The 23,967-nt window shown below is 43.4% G+C and overlaps 1 protein-coding gene across 1 annotated transcript in view; it reads left to right on the top strand.

Annotated features, from left to right (window-relative positions):
• The first annotated feature begins 1,685 nt into the window (after nucleotides 1–1,685).
• Nucleotides 1,686–23,967, top strand: part of ndufs1 (NADH:ubiquinone oxidoreductase core subunit S1) — a 55,715-nt gene continuing 33,433 nt past the window's right edge. Inside the window, exons 1-8 of the mRNA XM_068036110.1 lie at nucleotides 1,686–1,782; nucleotides 8,022–8,113; nucleotides 12,329–12,436; nucleotides 13,178–13,254; nucleotides 13,714–13,795; nucleotides 20,587–20,717; nucleotides 21,847–22,032; nucleotides 23,013–23,147. Of these exons, the coding sequence (XP_067892211.1) occupies nucleotides 1,686–1,782; nucleotides 8,022–8,113; nucleotides 12,329–12,436; nucleotides 13,178–13,254; nucleotides 13,714–13,795; nucleotides 20,587–20,717; nucleotides 21,847–22,032; nucleotides 23,013–23,147 (908 nt within the window). The remainder of the gene's footprint in view (nucleotides 1,783–8,021; nucleotides 8,114–12,328; nucleotides 12,437–13,177; nucleotides 13,255–13,713; nucleotides 13,796–20,586; nucleotides 20,718–21,846; nucleotides 22,033–23,012; nucleotides 23,148–23,967) is intronic.

Genomic DNA, 23,967 nt, shown 5'->3' with positions numbered 1-23,967 from the left:
AGGTAGTGGCTCGAACTCCCGGCTTGAGGGGTACACTCCGAGCGGGAAGGTGTAATGTTTTATGATTTTTGTTTTTGGCCGGACGTCGTTCCGGAGAGAGCCGGAAATTGCCGAACCGCGATCGGAAGAAGCCGAAGCGCCATTGCGTCGCTGTTCTGGTTGAGAAGGCCAAACAGTAAGTACATTTATGCGAGATACGCGGTAAAGGGCATTTTGATTGCCCTTGACCTGGGTATTTCGCGTCTCTGGTGGGCGAGTTTCAGGCCTTCGATATAAAGCGCCGGTGTTACTGTGATTGGTGCGTGGGCAGGCAAGTTAGCGGCTTTTTGCGTTTTGCCCTTGAGGGGAGACCCTGTATTATCTATGCGGTTCCACAACACATCTTCGCAATGACCTTACTTGGGTGTAAATATTCATCAATTGAGCTGTAGTTTGGAAAGGTGACCTGTTTAAATATAGTTTACTCTAAACACAATTCCCTCCCCTTCCTTCCCCTCTTTAAATGGGGTCTCGCTCTTTTCTCATTCATATTGCATTCCCTCAGCATCACATAATTGTTTACAACGCAGAAGGATGCTATTCAGCCCAACGTGTCTGCACCGGCTCCAAATGACTAATTCACCTAAAACCATTCATTCCCCCACCTTCTCCCGTAACCCTGCACATTCTTCCTTTTTAGATAACAGTTTAATTCCCTTTTGAATGCTTCATTTGAACCTACCTCCACCACATACTCGGGCAGTGTTTTCCAAACCCTAACCAGGCGCTGCTTGAAGATGTTTTTCCTCATGTTGCTTTTGCTTTTTTTGCCAGTCACTTTAAATCTCCGCTCTCTTGTTCTTAATCTTCTTGATTCCCTCATTGTTGACACCTCCTGATTTTATTTTGCATTGTGCTGAAAGCAGGATGTATAGACTGCGAGTAGATACTGCCGTACTCCATACTATAATAATAACAAAACTCGTCAAAATCCTACTTCTCAAAAGGATGCGGGTCTGGTCTCCCAAAATGATGAATGTTGTTGATGATAGACTTGTTCTTCTGTGTGATGATGACTGCTATTAGCTTCATCTTGGCACAGTAAGATTTGAATCATTATTTCAATATCTGTTCTTGGTATTTGCTCAACAATCCGTTTCCACAGGTTTATGTGATTAGGCTTGCTGCCTTTTAGTGCAGCCCTGAATTTCTGGTCCATAGAGACTCATGTTGATGACATAGTGTGCTCTTCCGGGCAGCTGTCAAAGATCGTGGCAGACCCTAAGTGGTGGCTAGGAGTTTTCAAGTGTGCAGAGAGGCTATGGTGGGTCAAACTATGAAATGTGCTTACCTCAAACAGTGTGACAGAGATTGAGAACTCACTGGACAAATCTGCATTCTCCCTCACAAATGTAGTACAACCTTGACTGCTTGTAACCACTGCAGGGGTTTACAGAGGGAGGAGCAAGGCCGCAGATCGAATTGCAGGCTAGCATGCGAATTTTAAAATTACAGCTTTGCTTGCCTGGAAGCTAACATGGGTCAGTAAGCACCTGAGACTTAATGTGAGTTCAGATATGGGCAGCAAGGCTTTTTGAGGAGCTCAAGCTTATATAGGATGGAAGATGAGAGGCTGGCCAGGAAAGCATCTGAATAGTTGAGGTGGACATTCGTGCAACTTGATTCTAACTGAACTCTTGCTCTTCATGCAGGTCACCATCATGCTGCGATTACCTGTGATTCACAGGAGGTTAGCAGGCATTTCCCAGTCTGCCAAAGATATCTTGGGAGCAAAGAACAAAGGTAGGAAAAGTAGTAGGGACGAAAAATGACCCAATTGTCAGCCAATTCACTGTACTGCTATCAACGTCAAGCACGGCACAATGTAACTTCCAGAAAGATTTTGTTCAATGATATAACTTTTTATTTTCCATGGGGAATTTTTGCTTGGTGAGATAAGGGAATATCACTGATTCCCATTGCTTCGCCACTGGTGGCCATGCCTTCAGCCATCTAGGCCGAATGATGCTCCTTAAAATCTGTTTCTTTCACCAAGCTTTAAGTGACCTGTCCTAATTTTTTTTATTCATTCACAGGATGTGTGTCTCGCTGACAAGGCAAGCACTTACTGTCCATCCCTAATTGCCCTTGAGAAGGTGGTGGTGAGCTGCCTTCTTGAATACAGCTGAGTGGTTTGCTAGGCCATGTCAGATGGCAGTTAAGAGTCAACCACATTGCTGTGGGTCTGGAGTCACATATTGGCCAGACCAGGTAAGGACAGCAAATTTAATGTAAAGCTGATTTCCTTAAAGGAAGGAAATTAATGATCCAGATGGGCTTTTACAACAATCTGGTCATTTCATGGTCACCATTGCTGTGCTAGCTTTTACAGTTCCAGATTTATTTTATTAATTCCCCAGCTGCCATAGTGAGATGTGAACTCATGTCTCTGGATCATTCATCCTCGCCTCTGAATTATTAGTCCAATAACATAACCACTCTGTTACTGTACTGCATTATAATATTTCCTTATATGGCTGGTTGTCAAATTTTGCCTGATTACACTCCTATGAAGTGCCATGGATGTTGAACTACAGTAAATTCACTAAGTAAATGCAAGTTGTTTCTTGTGTCATTGTGTAGTACTGTTGTATGTTAGCTTTATTTTTTTTTAATTCATTCATGGGATGTGGGCAACGCTGGCCAGGCCAGCATTTATTGCCCATCCCTAATTGGTGAGCTGCCTTCTTGAACCGCTGCAGTCCATTTGGGGTAGGTATGCCCACAGTGCTGTTAGGAATGGAGTTCCAGGATTTTGACCCAGCGAGAGTGAAGGAACGGTGATATAGTTCCAAGTCACGGTGTGTGACTTGGAGGGGAACTTGCAGGTGGTGGTGTTCCCATGTATTTGCTGCCCTTGTCCTTCTAGTTGGTAGAGGTCGCTGGTTTGGAAGGTGCTGTCTAAGGAGCCTTAGTGCATTGCTGCAGTGCATCTTGTAGATGGTACACACTGCTGCCACTGTGCATCGGTGGTGGAGGGAGTGAATGTTTGTAGATGGGGTGCCAATCAAGCGGGCTGCTTTGTCTTGGATGGTGTCGAGCTTCTTGAGTGTTGTTGGAGCTGCACCCATCTAGGCAAGTGGAGAGTATTCCATCACAGTCCTGACTTGTGCCTTGTAGATGGCGGCCAGGCTTTATGGAGTCAGGAGGTGAGTTACTCGCCTCAGGATTCCTAGCCTCTGACCTGCTCTTGTAGCCACAGTAATTATATGGCTACTCCAGTTCAGTTTCTGGTCAATGGTAACCCCTAGGATGTTGATAGTGGGGGATTCAGTGATGGTAATGCTGTTGAATGTCAAGGGGAGATGGTTAGATTCTCTCTTGTTGGAGATGGTCATTGCCTGGCACTTGTGTGGCACGAATGTTACTTGCCACTTATCAGCCCAAGCCTGGATATTGTCCAGGTCTTGCTGCATTGCTACACGGACTGCTTCAGTATCTGAGGAGTTGCGAATGGTGCTGAACATTGTGCAATCATCAGCGAACATCCCCACTTCTGACCTTATGATTGAAGGAAGGTCATTGATGAAGCAGCTGAAGATGGTTGGGCCAAGGACACTACCCTGAGGAACTCCTGCAGTGATGTCCTGGAGCTCAGATGATTGACCTCCAACAACCACAACCATCTTCCTTTGCTCCAGGTATGACTCCAGCCAACGGAGGATTTTCCCCCTGATTCCCATTGACCTCAGTTTTGCTAGGGCTCCTTGATGCCATACTCGATCAAATGCTGCCTTGATGTCAAGGGCAGTCACTCTCACCTCACCTCTTGCGTTCAGCTCTTTTGTCCATGTTTGAACCAAGGCTGTAATGAGGTCAGGAGCTGAGTGGCCCTGGCGGAACCCAAACTGAGCATCACTGAGCAGGTTATTGCTAAGCAAGTGCCACTTGATGACACTGTTGATGACACCTTCCATCACTTTACTGATGATTGAGAGTAGGCTGATGGGGCGGTAATTGGCCGGGTTGGACTTGTCCTGCTTTTTGTGTACAGGACATACATGGGCAATTTTCCACATTGCAGGGTAGATGCCAGTGTTGTAGCTGTACTGGAACAGCTTGGTTAGGGGTACGGCAAGTTCTGGAGCACAGGTCTTCAGTACTATTGCCGGAATATTGTCAGGGCCCATAGCGTTTGCAGTATCCAGTGCCTTCAGTCGTTTCTTGATATCACGCGGAGTGAATCGAATTGGCTGAAGTCTGGCATCTGGGATGCTGGGGACTTCAGGAGGAGGCTGAGATGGATCATCAACTCGGCACTTCTGGCTGAAGATTGTTGCAAATGCTTCAGCCTTATCTTTCACACTGATGTGCTGGGCTCCCCCATCATTGAGGATGGGGATATTTGTGGAGCCACCTCCTCCAGTTAGTTGTTTAATTGTCCACCACCATTCACGGCTGGATGTGGCAGGACTGCAGAGCTTAGATCTGATCCGTTGGCTATGGGATCGCTTAGCTGTGTCTATCGCATGCTGCTTACACAGTTTGGCACGCAGATAGACCTGTGTTGTAGATTCAGCAGGTTGACACCTCAATTTGAGGTATGCCTGGTGCTGCTCCTGGCATGCCCTCCTGCACTCTTCAATGAACCAGGGTTGGTCTCCTGGCTTGATGGTAATGGTAGAGTGGAGGATATGCCGGGCCATGAGGTTACAGATTGTGGTTGAGTACAATTCTGCTGCTGCTGATGGTCCACAGTGCCTCATGGATGCCCAGTTTTGCATTGCTAGATCTGTTCGAAATCTATCCTATTTAGCACGGTAATAGTGCCACACAACACAACGGACGGTATCCTCAATGTGAAGGCGGGACTGCGTCTCCACAGGGACTGTGCGGTGGTCACTCCTACCAATACAGTCACGGATAGAAGCATCTGCAGCAGGCAGATTGGTGAGGACGAGGTCAAGTATGTTTTTCCCTCGTGTTGGTTCTCCCACCACCTGCTGCAGACCCAGTCTAGCAGCTATGTCCTTTAGGACTCTGCCAGCTCGGTCAGTAGTGGTGCTACCGAGCCACTCTTGGTGATGGACATTGAAGTCCCCCACCCAGAGTACATTTTGTGCCCTTGCCACCCTCAGTGCTTCCTCCAAGTGCTGTTCAACATGGTGGAGTACTGAGTCATCAGCTGAGGGAGGGCGGTAGGTGGTAATCAGTAGGAGGTTACCTTGCCCATGTTTGACCTGATGCCATGAGACTTCATGGGGTCAGGAGTCGATGTTGAGGACTCCCAGGGCAACTCCGTCCCTACTGTATACCACTGTCCCGCCACCTCTGGTGGGTCTGTCCTGCCGGTGGGACAGGACATACCTGGGGATGGTGATGGCAGTGTCTGGGACATTGTCTGTAAGGTATGATTCCGTGAGTATGACTATGTCAGGCTGTTGCTTGACTAGTCTGTGGGACAGCTCTCCCAACTTTGGCACAAGCCCCCAGATGTTAGTAAGGAGGACTTTGCAAGTTCAACAGGGCTGGGTTTGACGTTGTCATTTCCGGTGCCTAGGTCGATGCCGGGTGGTCCGTCCGGTTTCATTCCTTTTTATTGACTTATTTGCAAAAAAACTAGTCATAAAATGATAACCGCTCAGGTCGCAAGAATGGTACATCTGAGAAATCGAAATGAATTATTGAGGCTGGAGTTAAAGAGGAACATCTGTATGGGAAATTTCAGCCACAGTAACAACAAGTGTTGTTATATAGCAGAAGCATTAGCACCAAAAAAAAAACTCAATCTTATTGATTGTTCACCCTAGTCAGCTTCCATGTTACAAAGTGAAGACTTGGGTTAACATCCAGCTCTGTTTGAATCATTGGGGATAATTTTAACCTAACTTGCCAGGCGGAAATCCCATAGGATTGGGTAGAATCCCAGTTTTACAAACTGCCCAGTATTGCTCACCATTGACTTCAATGGTGACCTGTAAAAGCAGCATTACATTTAATTCTTTCAGTTTCTCATTGGATGAAGGAGGTTAAAATTGTCTCCCACTGTGACATCCAACCACACTGCAGAGCACCATAATGACCAAATATGCAAGCTGCACAAATGAAAGTTAGGCACTTCAACATCCGAGTTTTACTCAGACACAAGCAAATGAAAATAAACACAAAAGGTCTGAGACCCAGGAAACGTTTCCTAAATTTTCGCAGCATTTCGATTTACAGGGAAATTGTGAAATAGTTTTTGTGATGCTCAAGCTAAAAATGAGCTTGAATCTAATTTCTCATTGATTTGTCCTCTGGATTTGGACGATGCTGACCAGGCCACGTTTATTATCCATTCCTCATTTCTCTGAGAAGATGGCAATCAGCAGTTATAGCTGAAGGCTTTAAGAGTCAACCACATAGCATGGGGCTGGAGTCATGTGTAAGCCAGACCAACTGGCAAGATCTCTTCCCTGAAGGGTATTAGTGAAGCATTTGGGTTTTTAAAACAATCTTTTCATGGTCATTTTGATTTCTTTCCCCCCAGATGCCAGTCCACAAATAACAGGTTTTATTGGTTCACTTTCATAACTTGTTATGGCGGGATTTGAACTCAACTTCTGAGTTGCTCGTACTAAAACCACTACCCTATCTCACAATGTAACTACCTCCTGAATATATTCACCTTTGTTATAATTGTCCCAACAATGTGGAAGGAGCTTCACCTTGCATCTGATATGTGACCTTGGGCTAATTCCTTTGGCAGCATCGGACTGTGCCATTCCTGGCAGTGCTTCATGTTGAGACTGGTCCACTTTTACTCCACTGCCACCCCACACCATTATGGGCATAGGATTTTAAACAGTAATTTCATGGGTACATTTTGAGAGTGCATAGCCTCTGTGGGCTTCAGCTGAGGAATTTTTCTTTCAGTTTGTTTTGGGTGGGGAGGGGGGGAGAGTTACTAAATTTACAATTTTTGCAGTTAATATAATGCAGGCCGAAAGTGAGAGCTTATTCCTCTCTCATGCAATTACTTCTAAGCTTGTATAGATTTTTTTAAAGAAATAATTTGGTGCTTAGCAGCCAGCATGTAATTTCAATATGAAGACAGAGGATCACTTTCATTTCTGTGATGCACAAGTTGAAGTATAGAACTCACAGCAGGGCACCTTTATAGCTTGCTGGATTTTCTCCCAGCTCTCAGCTGGACAGGCTTTTGAGATGTTGTCCTGTGTCCCCCCCCTCAGAGAGCTACTTTTAAGGTCAAAATGGTCTCGCATCTTGCTTCTTTTGGGAGACTCAGATCTTCCTTCCTCTGGTGACTGACAATGGCCCAAGATGTGGCTACTTCAAACCTTCTTTGTTTCAGAAGAACCCATTCAATTCAAAAATGTCTCTTGATGTGTTCAGGGTAGGTGTAATTGACACCACTTAGCTTAGAATGTGCCCTTTTGACTTTGCTAGACAGTAAGACAGTTTGAATATACAGTTTGACCTTGAGCCATTTTTTGAAGCACATTGTCTACTTTTTAAAGGAAAAGTCCATTTTTATAACTCTTCATTTGAGTTCTGTATTTTCAATCGCTGTACATCACGTGAGCGTGACACAACAGTGACCACACTTCAAAAGTATATCATTGGCTGTAAAATGTTTTGGAACATTCTGAGGTCTTGAATGGCACTACATCATTGAATCATACAGCACAAAAGGAGGCCATTTGGTCCACTGTGCTTATGCTGGCTCTTTGAAAGAGCTATCCAATTAGTCCCACTCCCCTGCTCTTCCCCCATAGTTCTGCAAGTTTTTACCATATAAATGCAAATGCTTTATCTCTTTTTTTTCTTTGTTCAATTTGCCACCGACTGCCCCCCCCCCCCCAAACAAGCAAGTCACTTGCTGGCAGTGCCCTAGTTTGGCGAACACTGCTCGAATGACCAAAACCAAATGCATTATTCACTTGTGTACTAGAATCCTAAAATAGCACCTTGTAATTTATGTCTTTATGGTGATTTCCAGTATAACAAGACTGCTGGTTGTTCTCTTGCCTTTTTTTCAGTTCGCACCACTGCAACAGCAGCTAGCAACCTGGTTGAGGTGTTTGTTGATGGCAAGCCAGTGATGGTGGAGCCTGGAACCACTGTCCTACAGGTACAGTTGCTGACTGAATCGGTAGACCTGAGCACTGTGGATTTAGACTTGGGGCATTCTGGAAAGGGTTAAAAGAGTGTGTGATTTATTTTGGCAGGAGAGGAAGCCGAGAAACAAGTAAAACTACCGAAGTGGATGACTCTTTTGGCATTAAGCACCTTGCTAATGTTCATTGCCACTAAATCCTGTGTCCTGTGGGTGTCCAAGCCATAGAAGCTTGCAAACCACAAATAGGACCCAGTTGCCTGGGCTTTGGGAGCTGGATTGATGGGGGAAAGGGTACTGTGTGAAGCCCACATACCTAAATTTGAATGCCCTTGCTGCTCAGTGACCTATCAGCACAATTATTTACTGTTTTAATAAATGGGATGGAGTCGTACATCCAAGTTTGTCAATGACACAACAATAGGCGGCATTGTAAACGGTGTAGATGGAAGCGTAAAATTACAAAGAGATATTGACAGTTTAATTGGGCAAAAATGTTGTAAATGAATTTTAATATAAGTGCAAGGTCGTCCACTTTGAAGATAAAGGGGATTGATCCGAGTATCTTTTGATGGTGACATGCTAGAAACAGTGAAGACCCAAAGAGTCTTGGGGATCCAGGTCCATAGATCATTATTTTCTGTACCTGTTGATATTTTAATCCAAAAGGCTAATAGAATGCTGGCCTTTATAGCTAGTAGACTAGCATACAAGGGGGTAGAAGTCATGCTTCAGCTGTGCAAAGCCCTGGTTAGACCACACCTGGAGTCCTGTGAGCAGTTCTGGGTACTACACCTTAGGACGGATATATTGGCATTGGAGGGAGTGCAGTGTAGATTTACTAGAATGATACCTGGATTCCAAGGGTTAAATTACAAGGAGAAATTGAATAAACTAGGGTTTTATTCCCTAGAATTTAAAAGGTTAGGCAGTGATTTGATTGAAGGTTTCAAGATAATAAGGGAAATGGATAGAGAGGAACTATTTCCACTCATTGGGGAGTCTAGGACCCGGGGCATAGTCTAAAAATTAGTCAAACCTATACAGCTCTGAAGTTATGAAACACTTGTACGCACAAAGGCTGGACCAAGTCTGGAACACTCCTACAAAAAGCAGTTGATGCTGAGCCAATTGTTAAATTATCATTCTTAGATTTAAAAATTTGTTAACCAAAGACATTAAGGGATGTGGAGCAAAGGCGGGTATATAGAGTTAGGTCACAGATCAGACATGATCTCATTTATTGGCAGAACAGACTTGAAGGGCTAAATGGCCTGCCCTGTACCTCTGTTTAGATTAGATTAGAGATACAGCACTGAAACAGGCCCTTCGGCCCACCGAGTCTGTGCCGAACATCAACCACCCATTTATACTAATCCTACACTAATCCCATATTCCCAACAAACATCCCCACCTGTCCCTATATTTCCCTACCACCTACCTATACTGGTGACAATTTATAATGGCCAATTTACCTATCAACCTGCAAGTCTTTTGGCTTGTGGGAGGAAACCGGAGCACCCGGAGAAAACCCACGCAGACACAGGGAGAACTTGCAAACTCCACACAGGCAGTACCCGGAATCGAACCCGGGTCCCTGGAGCTGTGAGGTTGAGGTGCTAACCACTGCGCCACTGTGCCGCCCTTTCTTATGTTTAAATTATGTGTTCATTTTTGCTATTCAGGAAGGGTGATGGAAAGTAAACAGTTGAGTTAATGGTGTCATTCGAGCTTTGAATGAAATTTTATCGAATTTCATTTCCTTTTTTAAGTTCTTCAAACAGCCCAATGTTTATTAAGCAGCTGTTAATGACATTGAAGTCGTAACTCCCAGATATGAGCACATTCATGCAAGTGTGCTGTCCAGATGGAAAGTACGAGAACTGTGTCTATTGAAAACTAGATTTTAGTTATGTATAGGGAATAATAAAAATTAATGAGTGTTTCAGACAAATAATGCAACAAACAATAAATGATAATGACTGACCAGGAAACTAACCAGATTTAAGATGGTGAGAATGGGCTATCGACGTTAAAGTTGGAAATGCTTTTCCAGTAGGTCAGTGGCATGCAAGGTTTTTGACCTTCTAGATCTCATAGCTGCATTGCATGGAGCCTTGCGGCAATCAAGTTCCTATTAACATATATCTTCAGTTGTGTGAAGAGAGCAGAGAGGCTGGGATTGTTTTCCTTAGAGCAGAGAATGTTAATAGAGGTGTTGAAAATTATGAGGGGTTTCAGTATAGTAAATAAGGAGAAACTGGCAGGAGGGCCAGTAACCAGAAAACATAGACTTAAAATAATTGGCAAATGAACTGGGGGAGATGAGAATTTTCTTCAACATAGTGTGTTATGGTGATTTGGACAGCACTGCCTGAATGTGTGGTGGAAGCAGATTCAGTAGCAACTTTCAAAGGGCAATTGAATATGTACAGGAAAAGAAAATCTTTGCAGGGCTATTGGAAAAGAGCAGGGAAGCGGGACTGACTGGATAGCTCTTTCCAAGAGTTGGCACATGCATGATGGGAAGAGTTGCCTCCTTCTGTACATAAGATTCTATGACATGGCTTGTGGGCTGCAGTTTAAATGCCTTTATTGCAGCTGAGATATGTTAACTTCCAGATTGCTAATTATTAATGTCCTTCATTTTCCTTTCACTCCCTTGGCTTGTTCCAGTTTTTGGGAAATGTTTTTATTTAAATGGAAAGCATTCAAGACATCAGTACAGTTGAGGAGTGCAACCTGGCTGACAGGAGTTGCCAGGCTTCACATTTGCAGTCAAATGGGCATCATTGTTGAAGCACTCCTAGTCTACACAGTATATCGACTGACACTAATTCATTTCACTCATATTACTGAGTTAAAGAACTATAAACCAGTTTTCTTCCCACATCATTTCACCATTTCACCATCTTACCTCGTCAGTTTTCTGCTGTGCTGAGATGGTAATTGATGGGCAGTCCTCAGCTACTTCAACCTAAGTTGCCACTTCTCTGCTGTGGACTAAATAATCTTTGCCTTTGAGTTAGAAAATTGTGGGTTCAAGTCCAGGGAGCTGAGCCTAAAATTAGGATGACACTACTTTGAGGCAATATAGGAAATAGGAGCAGGAGTAGATCATTTGGCCCCTCGGGCCTGCTCCGCCATTCAACTAGATGATGGCTGATCAACCTCAATGCCATTTTCCTGCACTATCCTCATATCCCTTGATATATTTAATATCTAGAAATCTATCAATCATTGCACTGTTGGAGGTGCTGTCTCTTAAATGTTTTGTTAAACTGAGGCCCTGTGTGTTCTCTCTAGTAAATGTAAAAGATACTATTTTGAAGAAAAGGTGGGGATTCTCCCCAGTGCCCTGGCCAATATTTATCCCTCAATCTCCAATAATAAAACAGATAACCTGGTCATTATCACAATGCTGTTTGTGGGATCTTGCTGTGTGCAGATTGGTTGCTGCATTTCCTACAATACAACAGTGACTACACTTCAAAGTACTTAATTGGCTGTAAAGCACTTTGGGGCATCCTGAGGTCATGAAAAGCACATTCTTTCCCTTCTTTCATTGATGGATAGTTTCATCATTGGGGGATGGTGGTCTGTCACAGTTGATCTCGTTTTCTTTGACCTTGATGAACATCCATGCGCACACATGTACTTCCTTGCAGGAGTCACTTGGATGTTTTATTTATTTATTTTTTTATTTAGAGATACAGCACTGAAACAGGCCCTTCGGCCCACCGAGTCTGTGCCGACCAACAACCACCCATTTATACTAACCCTACAGTAATCCATATTCCCTATCACCTACCTATACTAGGGGCAATTTACAACAGCCAATTTACCTATCACCTACAATTCTTTTGGATGTGGGAGGAAACCGGAGCACCCGGCGAAAACCCACGCAGACACAGGGAGAACTTGCAAACTCCGCACAGGCAGTACCCGGAATCGAACCCGGGTCCCTGGAGCTGTGAGGCTGCAGTGCCAGCCACTGTGCCGCCCACAGTGGTAGATGTTGGTCAGATGTAAGATTCCACAGCCACTTGTAGTGCCCTGTTGAGATCAGCAGACACGGTACAGCAGTAGCTCAGTGCTATATCACGTAACGCATCTATCCATCAACTCATTAGCTGAGTGGTTCTCCCCATTCTAGACAAGAAAACATGCCAAAGAGAGGTAAAGTGGATCATAGTAATGTGACAAACTCTGTGTCTCTTCTGATTACAGGCTTGCGAGAAAGTTGGCATACAAATCCCTCGGTTTTGTTACCATGACAGGCTATCCATCGCTGGGAATTGCAGGATGTGTCTGGTGGAAATTGAAAGGGCTCCTAAGGTAATGAGAGTGTTTGTATTTTGTAATGAGGATCCCAGCTGCGTGTACTGGAAAAGATGGGCAATAGAAAGTGATGATACTGGGAAATAAATTGCATTTGTCATGAAATGGGGCAATATAAGGAGTGGGTTTCTGCACCAGGGAAACACTGGTAGTTCCACAGGAAAAGAGCAGAGATTAAGGATTTATCCATCAGAGGGATAAATAATCGATGTTTAGGCTGAGAAATGAGAATTAGAGCATATTCAGCACTGTAGGGTCCCATTCATCCATTGTACCAATGCTGGCTCCCCCACTGAAACCACACCATTTGATCTCTGTTCCCCTCCTTCCTGCCCTTTGCTCCCTCCCTTTCTGCCCTGCCCACTCTTCCTTTCCCATCAAATACTGTTTGAAGTGCGGATTTGCCACCTGTATATCGATATTATGCTGTCAGTGGCAGGGACACTGCACAGCTGTCACCAAAGGAAGATTATCAACATAAAACACTTTAATATACCTAAAAAGTAAAAGCTAATTGTAACGTTTGAAATAGATTAACTTTTAAGACGGATAAAGAGCAAGATCCCCCCTCCTAAAAATGAATTGAATAGAAAATAGTATAAGTATTGGATCCCCATTATCAAAACCATAATATTGAAAAAGTATCAATTTATATATATTTCTTAGTCTCTGACTCAGTATATTATTGTGTTGATAATCCCAGTTGATTATCAATTGTGTTTTCCCTTTTTTTTTAAGCCTGTGGCTGCCTGTGCTATGCCTGTAATGAAAGGGTGGAATATCCTTACTAACTCAGAGAAAAGCAAGAAAGCCAGGTATAGTATGGATGAAACCCCTGCGCAGATTGCTGTGTAAATGTGCAATTGAAAATAACTGAAAGCACCACCTGTCTGTATTGCTCAATGGCAGTCTATACCAATTATTAATGAAGGAGATTGTTGAACTAATATTACTGATGGTGTATGGTGAATTTTGCGAAAGGTTGAGATGGGCACCGACACTTACGAAAGATAGATGGGGAAAATAATTTGCTGGGGAAGAAGAGAAACATCCCCTCTATATTCCAGGATAATAAAATAAGGTCTTCGGTGTGGATTGAAAGGTATTGGTGAAATGCCCTTCTGTTAGAATACTCAAGTGACCCAACAAATTCCAGTGATGCACTGTGTGTTATTGGGGCATTCACTATTCAATGTACAACGAAAGACGGTGTTTCACTATCCTGTTTATATTGTCTCCAGGTACTGTGTTTCATTTGTATTCTGTCTTAACAGGGAAGGTGTGATGGAGTTTTTGCTGGCTAATCACCCATTGGACTGCCCCATCTGTGACCAAGGCGGGGAGTGTGATCTCCAGGTACTACTTACTGATAGTAACGAATACAAAAGATTTTGCCTCCAGGAGTGAAGGTATAGTGGGATAAAGATGTTATAATTCTGGTGGCTTCCACAAGATATTTTGCTTGCGTTCTGTGCAAGGACCATTCATATAAATGAGCTCCAGTTCCCTATCAACTGTAGTGTATCTGGCAATGTTGTGCTGTCCAGGTGTCAAACAGAAGCTGTTTTACTCAGAGATGTTCACTGCTATTGGTTGGAGCTCTCTTGCTTCCACACACCTCTGATTAGAGAAGAATAAACTGTAGCCAATGAGACTGTGCTATAAATACAATTGGGTTTATTAAAAGTAAAAACGAAACAGGAGCAAAAAATTAATACAGCAGATTCCTTTATTTGCACCCTCTCAGACACAAAATAATAAAGGATGGAATACTTTGGGCCTACTGATACCAATACCTAGATAAGCACCATAATGTGACCTGTATGTGAGATTTTGTCTGTGTGTTCCTCAGGTGCTAACTTCCACATGAGCTGTAATGTAATGGAACAAACAGGACTGAAGATCTGATGCAGGCTGGGTTGAGAGATAGCTCCCTTCCACAAAGTTGTTAGCTGCCTGTAATGTTTTAGTGTTTTGAAATTGCAATTGCATTGTGTACACTTGGGGCTGCTATAATAGAACACACATGCTAGCAAAGGGGAAGTGAAAGTGAAGCAGAATAAAGGAGACTCCATTATATTCTGCAGCCTGCAATCTCTGTCTCATATATCTTATACCAAACCCGGCTCAACCTCATTCCAGTCCTATCAACATCACACCACCCATCAGGAATTGCGTACTGCCCTGTAAACAGTCACCAGCTTTAAGTGATAACTTTTGTTGCCTTCCCATGAACAAAGTTAACTGTTTGTACCACCTTTTTTCTGTGAGATTGGTTCACAAGCCAGGCTGTGTGTAGCATTATTCATAAGAACTAGGAGCAGGAGTAGGCAATTCAGCCCCTCGAGCCTGCTCCGCCATTCAATACGATCATGGCTGATCTCATCTCGGCCTCAACTCCACTTTCCTGCCCGTTCTCCATAACCCTTCAACCATTACTAATTAAAAATCTGTCTATCTCCTCAAATTTACTCAATGTCCCGGCATCCACCGCACTCTGGGCTAGTGAATTCCACAGATTCACGACCCTTTGAGAGAAGTAATTTCTCCTCATCTCTGTTTTAAATCTGCTACCCCTTATCCTAAAACTATGACCTCTCGTTCTAGATTGCCCCACAAGAGGAAACATCCTCTCTGCGTCTACTTTGTCAATCCCCATAATCATCTTATATACCTCAATTAGATCTCCTCTCATTCTTCTAAATTCCAGAGAGTAAAGGCCTAAACTGCTCAATCTCTCTTCATAAGACAAACACCTCATCTCTGGAATCAATCTAGTGAACCTCCTCTGAACTACCTCCATTGCAACTATGTCCCTGCTCAAGTAAGGGGACCAAAACTGTACGTAATACTCCAGGTGCTGTCTCACTAATGCCTTGTACAGTTGCAGCAATACTTCCCTACTTTTATACTCTATTCCTTTAGCAATAAATGCCAAAATTCCATTTGCCTTCCTTATTACCTGCTGCACCTGCATACTAGTTTTGTGCGATTCATGCAGAAGGACATCCAGATCCCTCTGCACCGAAGCACTCTGAAGTTTCTCTCCATTTAGATAATAATTTGCCTTTCCATTCTTCCAATCAAAATGGATAATCTCGCACTTATCCACATTAAACTCCATCTGCCAAATTTTGTTCCATTCACCTAACCTATCCATATCCATTTGTAAATTTCTTATTTCTTTATTGCAACTTACCATCCCGCATATTTTAGTGTCATCTGCAAATTTGGCTATTGTACCTTCCATCCCTGCATCCAAGTCGTTAATATAGATTGTAAATAGTTGGCGCCCAAGGACCGAACCCTGTGGAACCCCACTAGTTACGTCTTGCCAACCAGAAAAGGTCCCATTTATCCCGACTCTGTTTTCTGTTGGTTAGTCAATCCTCTCTCCAAGCTAATAAATTGCCCCAACCCCATGTGATCTTACATTGTATATTAACCTTTTGTGCAGCACCTTATCAAATGCCTTCTGGAAGTCCAGATATACTACATCTACAGGATCCCCATTATCCACTTTACTTGTTAGTCAAACATGATTTACCCTTCATAAAACCATGCTGACTCTGATGGATTGCATTTTGACTTTCTAAATGTCCTGTTATTACTTCCTTAATAATGGATTCTAAGAGTTTCCCAACGACAGATGTTGAATAAGGGCGTTATATTAGCATTACCTGTTACTATTGGGATGGTACGAGTGTCCTCCACCATGAAAACTGAGGCAAAATACTGATTTAATGTCTCTGCCATTACTGTGTTCCCCACTATTAACTCCCCAGTCACATCCTCCAAGGGACCAACATTCACTTTAGCTTCTCTCTTCCCTTTTATATGTTTATAGAAGCTTTTGCTATCTGTTTTTCTATTTTGCGCTAGTTTTCTTTCATACTTTACCTTTGCTCTTTTTATTACATTTTTTGTAACCCTGTGTTGATCTTTAAAAGTTTCCCAATCTTCCAGCCTGCCACTGGCCTTTGCAATATGGTATGCCTTGGTTTTTGTCTTTATGTTATCCTTAACTTCCTTGCTTAGCTATGGATGTTTTTTCCCCCTCTTACAATCTTTCTTCCTCTCTGGAATATATTTTAGTTGGGAGGAATTGAATATCTCCTTGAACATCTGCCACTGCTCAGCAACTGTCTTACCTTTGAGTCTTCCTGCCCAGTCCACTAGGGCAAATCTGTCCTCATGCCTATGTAATTACCTTTGTTTAACTCCAGAACGCTAGTGTGGGACTCCAGTTTCTCGCCCTCAAACTGAATTTGAAGTTCTAGCATGCTATGATCACTCTTCCCTAGAGGATCCTTAACTATGAGATCATTAATTAATCCCACCTCATTATATCATACCAAATCTAGAATAGCCTACTCCCTGGTTGGTTCCACAACATATTGCTCCAAAAAACAATCTCTAATACATTGATTGAACTCTCCCTCGAGGCTACCCTTGCCAATTTGATTAATCCAGTTTATATGCATATTAAAATCACCCATGATTATTGCTGTACTTTTCTTACAAGCCCCCAGTATTTCCTGGTTTATACTGTGCCCACTGCGGAACTACTGTTTGGGGGGCCTATAGATTACTCCCACCAGGGACTTCTTTCCCTTGCTATTTCTTATTTCTACCCAGACTGATTCTACGTCTTGATCTCCAGTGCATTTACCATTTCTCACTACTGCACTGATCTCTTCCTTTACTAACAAAGCGCTGCCACCTCCTTTTCCTTCCTGCCTATCCTTCCGAAATACTGAGTACCCTTGGATATTCAATTCCCAAACCTGGTTTTCCTGCAACCTCGTCTCCGTAATCGCCACAAAATCATACCCATTCGTTTCTATTTGCGCTGTTAACTCATTAACTTTATTTCGAATGCTTCGTGCATTCAGATGCAAAGCCTTTAAGTTTGTTCTATTATCAAATTTCCCTACTCTTGTATGATTCTTTGGTGTAATATGACGTTCACACGTTATGTCCCTACCTTTTTTCTGGTAACAATCAGCCTTATCACTAACCTGCACTCCTACCTTCTCCTTTAACCTTGACTTCCTAATTTTCCATGCAACTGAACCCTCCCTCCCACTATTTAGTTTAAAGCCCTATCTACAGCCCTAGTTATGCGAAGCACCAAGACTCTGGTCCCAGCATGATTCAGGTGGAGCCCGTCCCATTGGAACAGCTCCCTCCTTCCCCAGTACTGGTGCTAGTGCCCCATGAATTCGAACCCATTTCTCCCACACCAATCTTTGCGCCACGCATTTACCTCTTTAATGTTATTGACCCTGTGCCAATTAGCTCGTGGCTCAGGTAGTACTCCGGAGATTATTACCTTTTTGGTTCTGCTTTTTATTTAGCCCCTAGCTGCTCATATTCCCTCAGCAGAACCTGTATCCACGTTCTACCTATATAGTTGGTACCTACGTGGACCACGACAACTGGATCTTTCCCCGCCCACTCCAAGTTCCTCTGCAGCCCAGATGAGATATCCTGAACCCTGGCACCAGGTAGGCAACACAGCCTTCAGGACTCTCAATCCTGGCCACAGAGAACAGTGTCTGTGCCCCTAACTATACTATCTCCGATTACGACTACATTTCTCTTTTCTCCCCCCACTTGAATGGCTCCCTGTGACACGGTGCTATGGTCAGTTTGCTCATCCTCCCTACAGTCCCTGCTCTCGTCCACACAGGGAGCAAGAATCTCTAACCTGTTGGACAATGGCTGAGGCTCCTGCAACACTACCTCCTGGATCCCTCTACCTGCCTCACTCATAGTCACACCCTCCTGTCCCTGACCACTGGCCGAATTCAAGGTAGTTAATCTAAGGGGTGTGGCTGTCTCCTGAAACACATCATCCAAGTAACTCTCGCCCTCCCTGATGTGTCGCGGTGTCCGAAGCTCAGACTCCAGCTCATCAACTCTGAGCCAGAGTTCCTCGAGCAGCCAACACTTGCTACGGATGTAGTCTCTAGGAACCACAATGGGTTCCACCAGCTCCCACATCATGCAGGTACAACACATCGCCTGGCCATGCATCTCTTTTATTGAATTAGATTTTAATTTGTTTTTTACATTTCTGACTGGTCTTTAGTTTTGAATCTGTAAAATATTTCTCCTATTTTAATAGAATGGATTTTAATCCCAGAGAATAAATAAATACACCCTGTGCTGAATAATCTTTTGTCACTGAAGGTTCCAATGTTTATTAATATTGAGTAGTGAAGGTTAGCATGCTTTGTGGCAATGGTGCTAGAGTCAGAGAGATACAGCACCGAAACAGGCCCTTCAGCCCAACGAATCTGCGCCGACCATCAACTACCCATTTATACTAATCCTACATTAATCTCTTTTTTTTTTCACTCTCTCACATCCCCACCTTCCCTCAATTCTCCTACCACCTACCTACACTAGGGGCAATTTTTACAATAGCCAATTTACCTATCAACCCGCAAGTCTTTGGCATGTGGGAGGAAACCGGAGCACCCGGAGAGAACTTGCAAACTCCGCACAGGCAGCACCCAGAACTGAACCCGGGTCGCTGGAGCTGTGAGGCTGCAATGCTAACCACTGCGCCACTGTGCCGCCCAGGTGTTGATTCACCTGCTGTCAGTGGGGCACATGCAATAATGTTCACAATGACATCGGGTATTAATCTGATTTAAATAAATGATACCGTGACTAAAAATATTCAAATTATGATCGGTTGCATGGATGAGGCTTGTATTCCCTCGAGTTAGAAGATTAAGGGGTAATCTAATTGAATGTTTAAGGTGATTTGAAGGGTTTGATAAGGTAGATAGAGAGAAATTATTTCCTTTCAGGGGTGTGGAGGGTGGCAGGAGTCCAGACCAAGGGGGGGCGCATTACCTTAAAATCAGAGCCTGGCTGTTCAGAAGTGATATCAGGAAGCACATCTTTACACAAAGGGTAGTAGGAATCTGGAACACTCTCCCCCAAACAGCTGTTGAGTCTTGGCAGGAGGTGTGGGGAGGGTGGCAATTGAATATTTCAAAAGTAAGATTGACAGGTTTTTGTTAAGTAAGGTTGACAGATGGAGTTAAGATTCAGATCAACGATTATCTAATTGAATGGTGGAATAGGCTGAAGGGGATGAATAGTCTACTCCTGTTCCTATTTTGCCATCCTTTATTAGAAACCGTGGATCTTTATCCCTTTACAAGTATAACTAAGGCATTTGCAATATGTTGCTCCTTGAGCCAGAATTGAGGGAAAATTCCCAGGAAGCAACTTGCAGCTGCACTTCTCCAAGCAGTAATTGAAAGAACAGCATTAGCAGCATGCCAGGGAACGATGCAATGTTTGGGGAGGAGAGCTGAAGCTGCAGAGAAAGGGGAAAAGTTAAAACTTGAGAAGGAAAGAAAGTATCAGAACTAAATGGAATTGTTCAGTTTTTCCAAGAATACCATACAGGAATTCTGTTGGTTTTCGGGATGAACTTGGTGGAGAGTGAGGAGATGAAGGCATTGGCCGAGGAACTCCTACAAAGTTGTACAAGCAAAATTTCTGTATGACATTCTTCGCAATAAAATACATTGCAAATAAGTTCGTTAGGTTATTTGATAACTTACAACGGTGTTGTCCAAGCTCTTTGTCTTTTAAAGTCACATGTTTGGATACCATAGTGCTCCAGGGGCCAGATATCTATGTATATATCAAAAAGCTTGTGTCTGTGTGCATTTCCTGTTAACTCATTATTTGTCTCCATTTATAACGGAAACTACCTATGCCTACGTAAACATGTCCTGCTGTAATTACACCCTTCCCCAATGTCAGAGTCATTTACGGCACAGCATGAGGCCATTTGGTCTGTCGAGTCCATGCCGACTCTTTACAGAGCAATCTAGTTAATCCCATTCTCGCACCTCAGTGGAATGACTGTAATTACAGCGTGACAAATTTACATGGGAAGAAAAAACATCAAATGGGAAAGCAAGCAGCACAGACAGGAAGTGCATGCAGCTGTAGGATTTTTAATTAGATTTTATATATCTCCTACTGAGTAAAGTACTGCCATCCATTCCTGTTCATTTTCTTTTTCTCTCTTTCTCCCTCTCTCTTATTTGCTGCCTGTTGCCATTCCTGTTTTTTTTGTTTCCTATGTAATGATTTGATTCATATAGGATCAGTCAATGATGTTTGGCAGTGACCGGAGCAGATTTACAGAGGGCAAGAGAGCTGTGGAAGACAAGAACATTGGGCCGCTTGTAAAAACAATAATGACAAGGTGTATCCACTGCACACGCTGCATCAGGTAACTGCCCACAGCCACTTTGTTTTAGTAACTTGATATCTTGTGCTTATTGGCCAGTTAGTGAACACACTGCCTGGTATCACAAGCATCCATGTGGACCAGAAAGTCTATGCAAATGTTGCTGATGTCAATTGGGGAAAGAGTTGGGCCCTTACTGTAGATATTGGCCATGGCTTACTGGTAGCACTTATTCCTCTCAAGTCCCCGCTGCTGAGATTTGAGTACACAATCTAGGCTGACACTCCATTGCAGCACTGAGGGAGTGCTGCACTGTTGGAGGCATCGTCTTTCGGGTGCAATGTTAACCCGAGAGTCAGTCTGCCCTCTCAGGTGGATGTAAAAGATCCCATGGCACAATTTTAAAGAAGAAGAGTTCTCGCTGGTGTCCCATTTAATATTAATCCTTCAACCAACATCATTAAAATAGATTGTCTGGTCATTTATCTCATTACTGCTTGTGGGACCTTGCTGTTCTCAAATTGGCTGCCCTGGTTCTTTCTTTACAAGTGACTACACTTAATACTTCATTGGCTGTAAACTGATTTGGGACATCCTGAGGTTGTAAAAGGCACTACATAAATGTAAGTTCTTAAAATACCTTCAGCATCTCAGTATTAGGGAGGAACACAGATCATGAATGAAGTCGAGCTATTTTTCTTTACCATCAGTTAGACTTTGTAGCCTTAGGACACAAACCTGAACACTATCAGAAGAATAATACACTGTTTTCTATATAGTAATGTTAGGAAATAACTCATTTTCTGACAGTAAATCGAAGACACGCACTATTATATTAAAACCAGGTGTCAGTGTGCATCAGGGTCAGATAGAAAATGTTACACTTTGTTATTTACAACACAACCATAACAAAACAAATACTTTACAATTTTTTTTGCAGCTAAGGCACCTTACTCGGAGAGATTGGAGGGGTGGTGGGGGTGGGGTGGCGGCGCAGTGGTGGCAGGTTTGGTGGTTTCTGCACATCTAACCTGTGCTATACCTGACGGAATCCTTAATAGTGACAGCCAGTACAAAAAATGGGAAAGTGTCCATTTTCCCATCACCTTGATGAACACAAGCAATCATACAGAAGAGAAATGTTAGGTAACGCTCCTTCATTTTTCTACAGGTTTGCCAGTGAGGTGGCAGGAGTGGATGACCTGGGCACCACAGGAAGAGGAAACGAGATGCAGGTCGGCACATACATTGAGAAGATGTTCATGTCTGAAGTGTCAGGGAACATCATCGACCTTTGTCCTGTTGGAGCTTTGACGTCTAAGCCTTACGCCTTTACTTCCAGACCCTGGGAGACCAGGTGCAGTATTTCATCAACTGTTAATTACTGCACCCTGTTGTTGTACCTTGTGATTATACATCCTTGTGTAGTCCGACTGTGTACTTAGCAGCACAGGTTGGGGCTGCTGATGCAATACAGCATGTATTGTTAGGAATACAAGCACACCAATTATTTGCCTACCTGGTGAAGAACATAGGAACAGAAGTAGATCATTCAGTCCCTCGAGCCTGTTACGCTGTTCAAATTAGATCTGTACCTCAACTCCATCTACCTGCCTTGGTTCCATAAAACTCCATACCCTTACCCAACAAAAACCTATCAATCTCAGTTTTGAAATTTTCAGTTGACCTGGACCTTCAACCTCAACTGCTTTTTGGGGTAGAGTGTTCCAGATTTCTACTACCTTTTGTGTGAACAAGTGCTTCCTGACATCGGCTGTGACGAGGCTAGCTCTAATTATAAGGTCATGCTCCTTTTTCTGAACTCTTCCACCAGAGGAAATAGTTTCTCATTATCTACCAGATCAACCCCTTTAATCATTTTAAACACCTGAATAAGATCACCCCTTAATCTTCTATACTCAAAGAAATACAAGCTTACTCTATGCACCCTGTCCTCATAACTCTTTTAGCTCCCAGTATCATTCTTGTGAATTGAACACTCTCCTTCACCCAAGACCCATAAGTGAGTTGTCTAGTCACCTACAGTGGCACGGGAGACCTAAAAAGCTTTCAGATTTGACATATGGAAGCTCCTAACTTTCCAATCACGGTGACCAACATCTGAACAATATGATGGTCTATCTAATTGTGATTTGTATATATTTTTATTGCAATGTGCTGTGCTTCAGGACCTTATTTAAGTATAAAGTGGGCTGAGCTACCTCACTGCTAGAATCTTGTCACAATTCCTCAACCCAAAATGCCACACAAGACACTAATCTATTCTGACAGTATGTACTGAACTTTGTCACAATTGTCATAATTCTTTTCCACCAGGAAGACTGAGTCCATTGATGTGATGGATGCTGTCGGAAGTAATATCGTCGTGAGCACGCGGACTGGTGAAGTAATGAGAATCCTGCCGAGGTTAAATGAGGATGTAAATGAAGAGTGGATTTCCGATAAGACCAGGTGATGGATTTTAACTTGACCAAATCCTTCAACTTTCTCATTACTTGGCATGGATTAGTAAGCTTCTTGTTTGAAAGCTTTAGCACTGAGGTGGAATAGAAATCCATTCGGGTGTCAGCCGTGGCTCAGTTGCAACACTCTTGCCTCTGAGCCAGAATGTTGTGGGTTCAAGTCACACTCCAGAGACTTGAGCACAAAATCTCAGCTGACACTCGAACACTGTATGGAGGGAGGTCTCCGTTGTTGGAAGTGCCATCTTTGGGTATGACTTTAAACCAAGATCCCATCTGCCCTCTCAGGTGGAGGTCGAAGATCCAATGGCACTATTTCAAAGTCAGGAGTTCTCCCTGATGTCCTGCCAACATTACTGTCCCACCACACCTAAAAGCAGGGGGCTTGTGTGCAAATTGGCTGCTGTGCTTCATAAGAACATAAGAAATAGAAGCAGGAGTAGATCATGTGGCCCATCGAGTCTGCTCCAACATTCAATATGATCATGGCTGATCTTGGGCTTTAACTGCACTTTCCTGCCCACTCCCCATATCCATTGATTCCCTGAGAGACCAAAAATCTGTCTATCCCTGCCTTAAATATATTCAATGATATTCAATCCCTTCCCTCTGGGATAGAGAATTCCAAAGATTCACAACCCTTTGTGTGAAGAAATTTCACCATCTCAATCCTAAATGATCGTCCCCTTATCCTGAGACTGTGGCCCCGTGTTTTAGATTCCCCGACCAGCGGGAACAACTTCTCAGTGTCGACCCTGTCAAACCCCTTCAGAATCTTGTAAGTTTCAATGAGATCACCTCTCATTCTT

The sequence above is a fragment of the Heterodontus francisci genome, chromosome 7, assembly GCF_036365525.1.
Source record: "Heterodontus francisci isolate sHetFra1 chromosome 7, sHetFra1.hap1, whole genome shotgun sequence".
NCBI classification, from domain to species: Eukaryota; Metazoa; Chordata; class Chondrichthyes; order Heterodontiformes; family Heterodontidae; genus Heterodontus; species Heterodontus francisci.
This window is presented reverse-complemented; position numbering and strand designations above follow the sequence as displayed.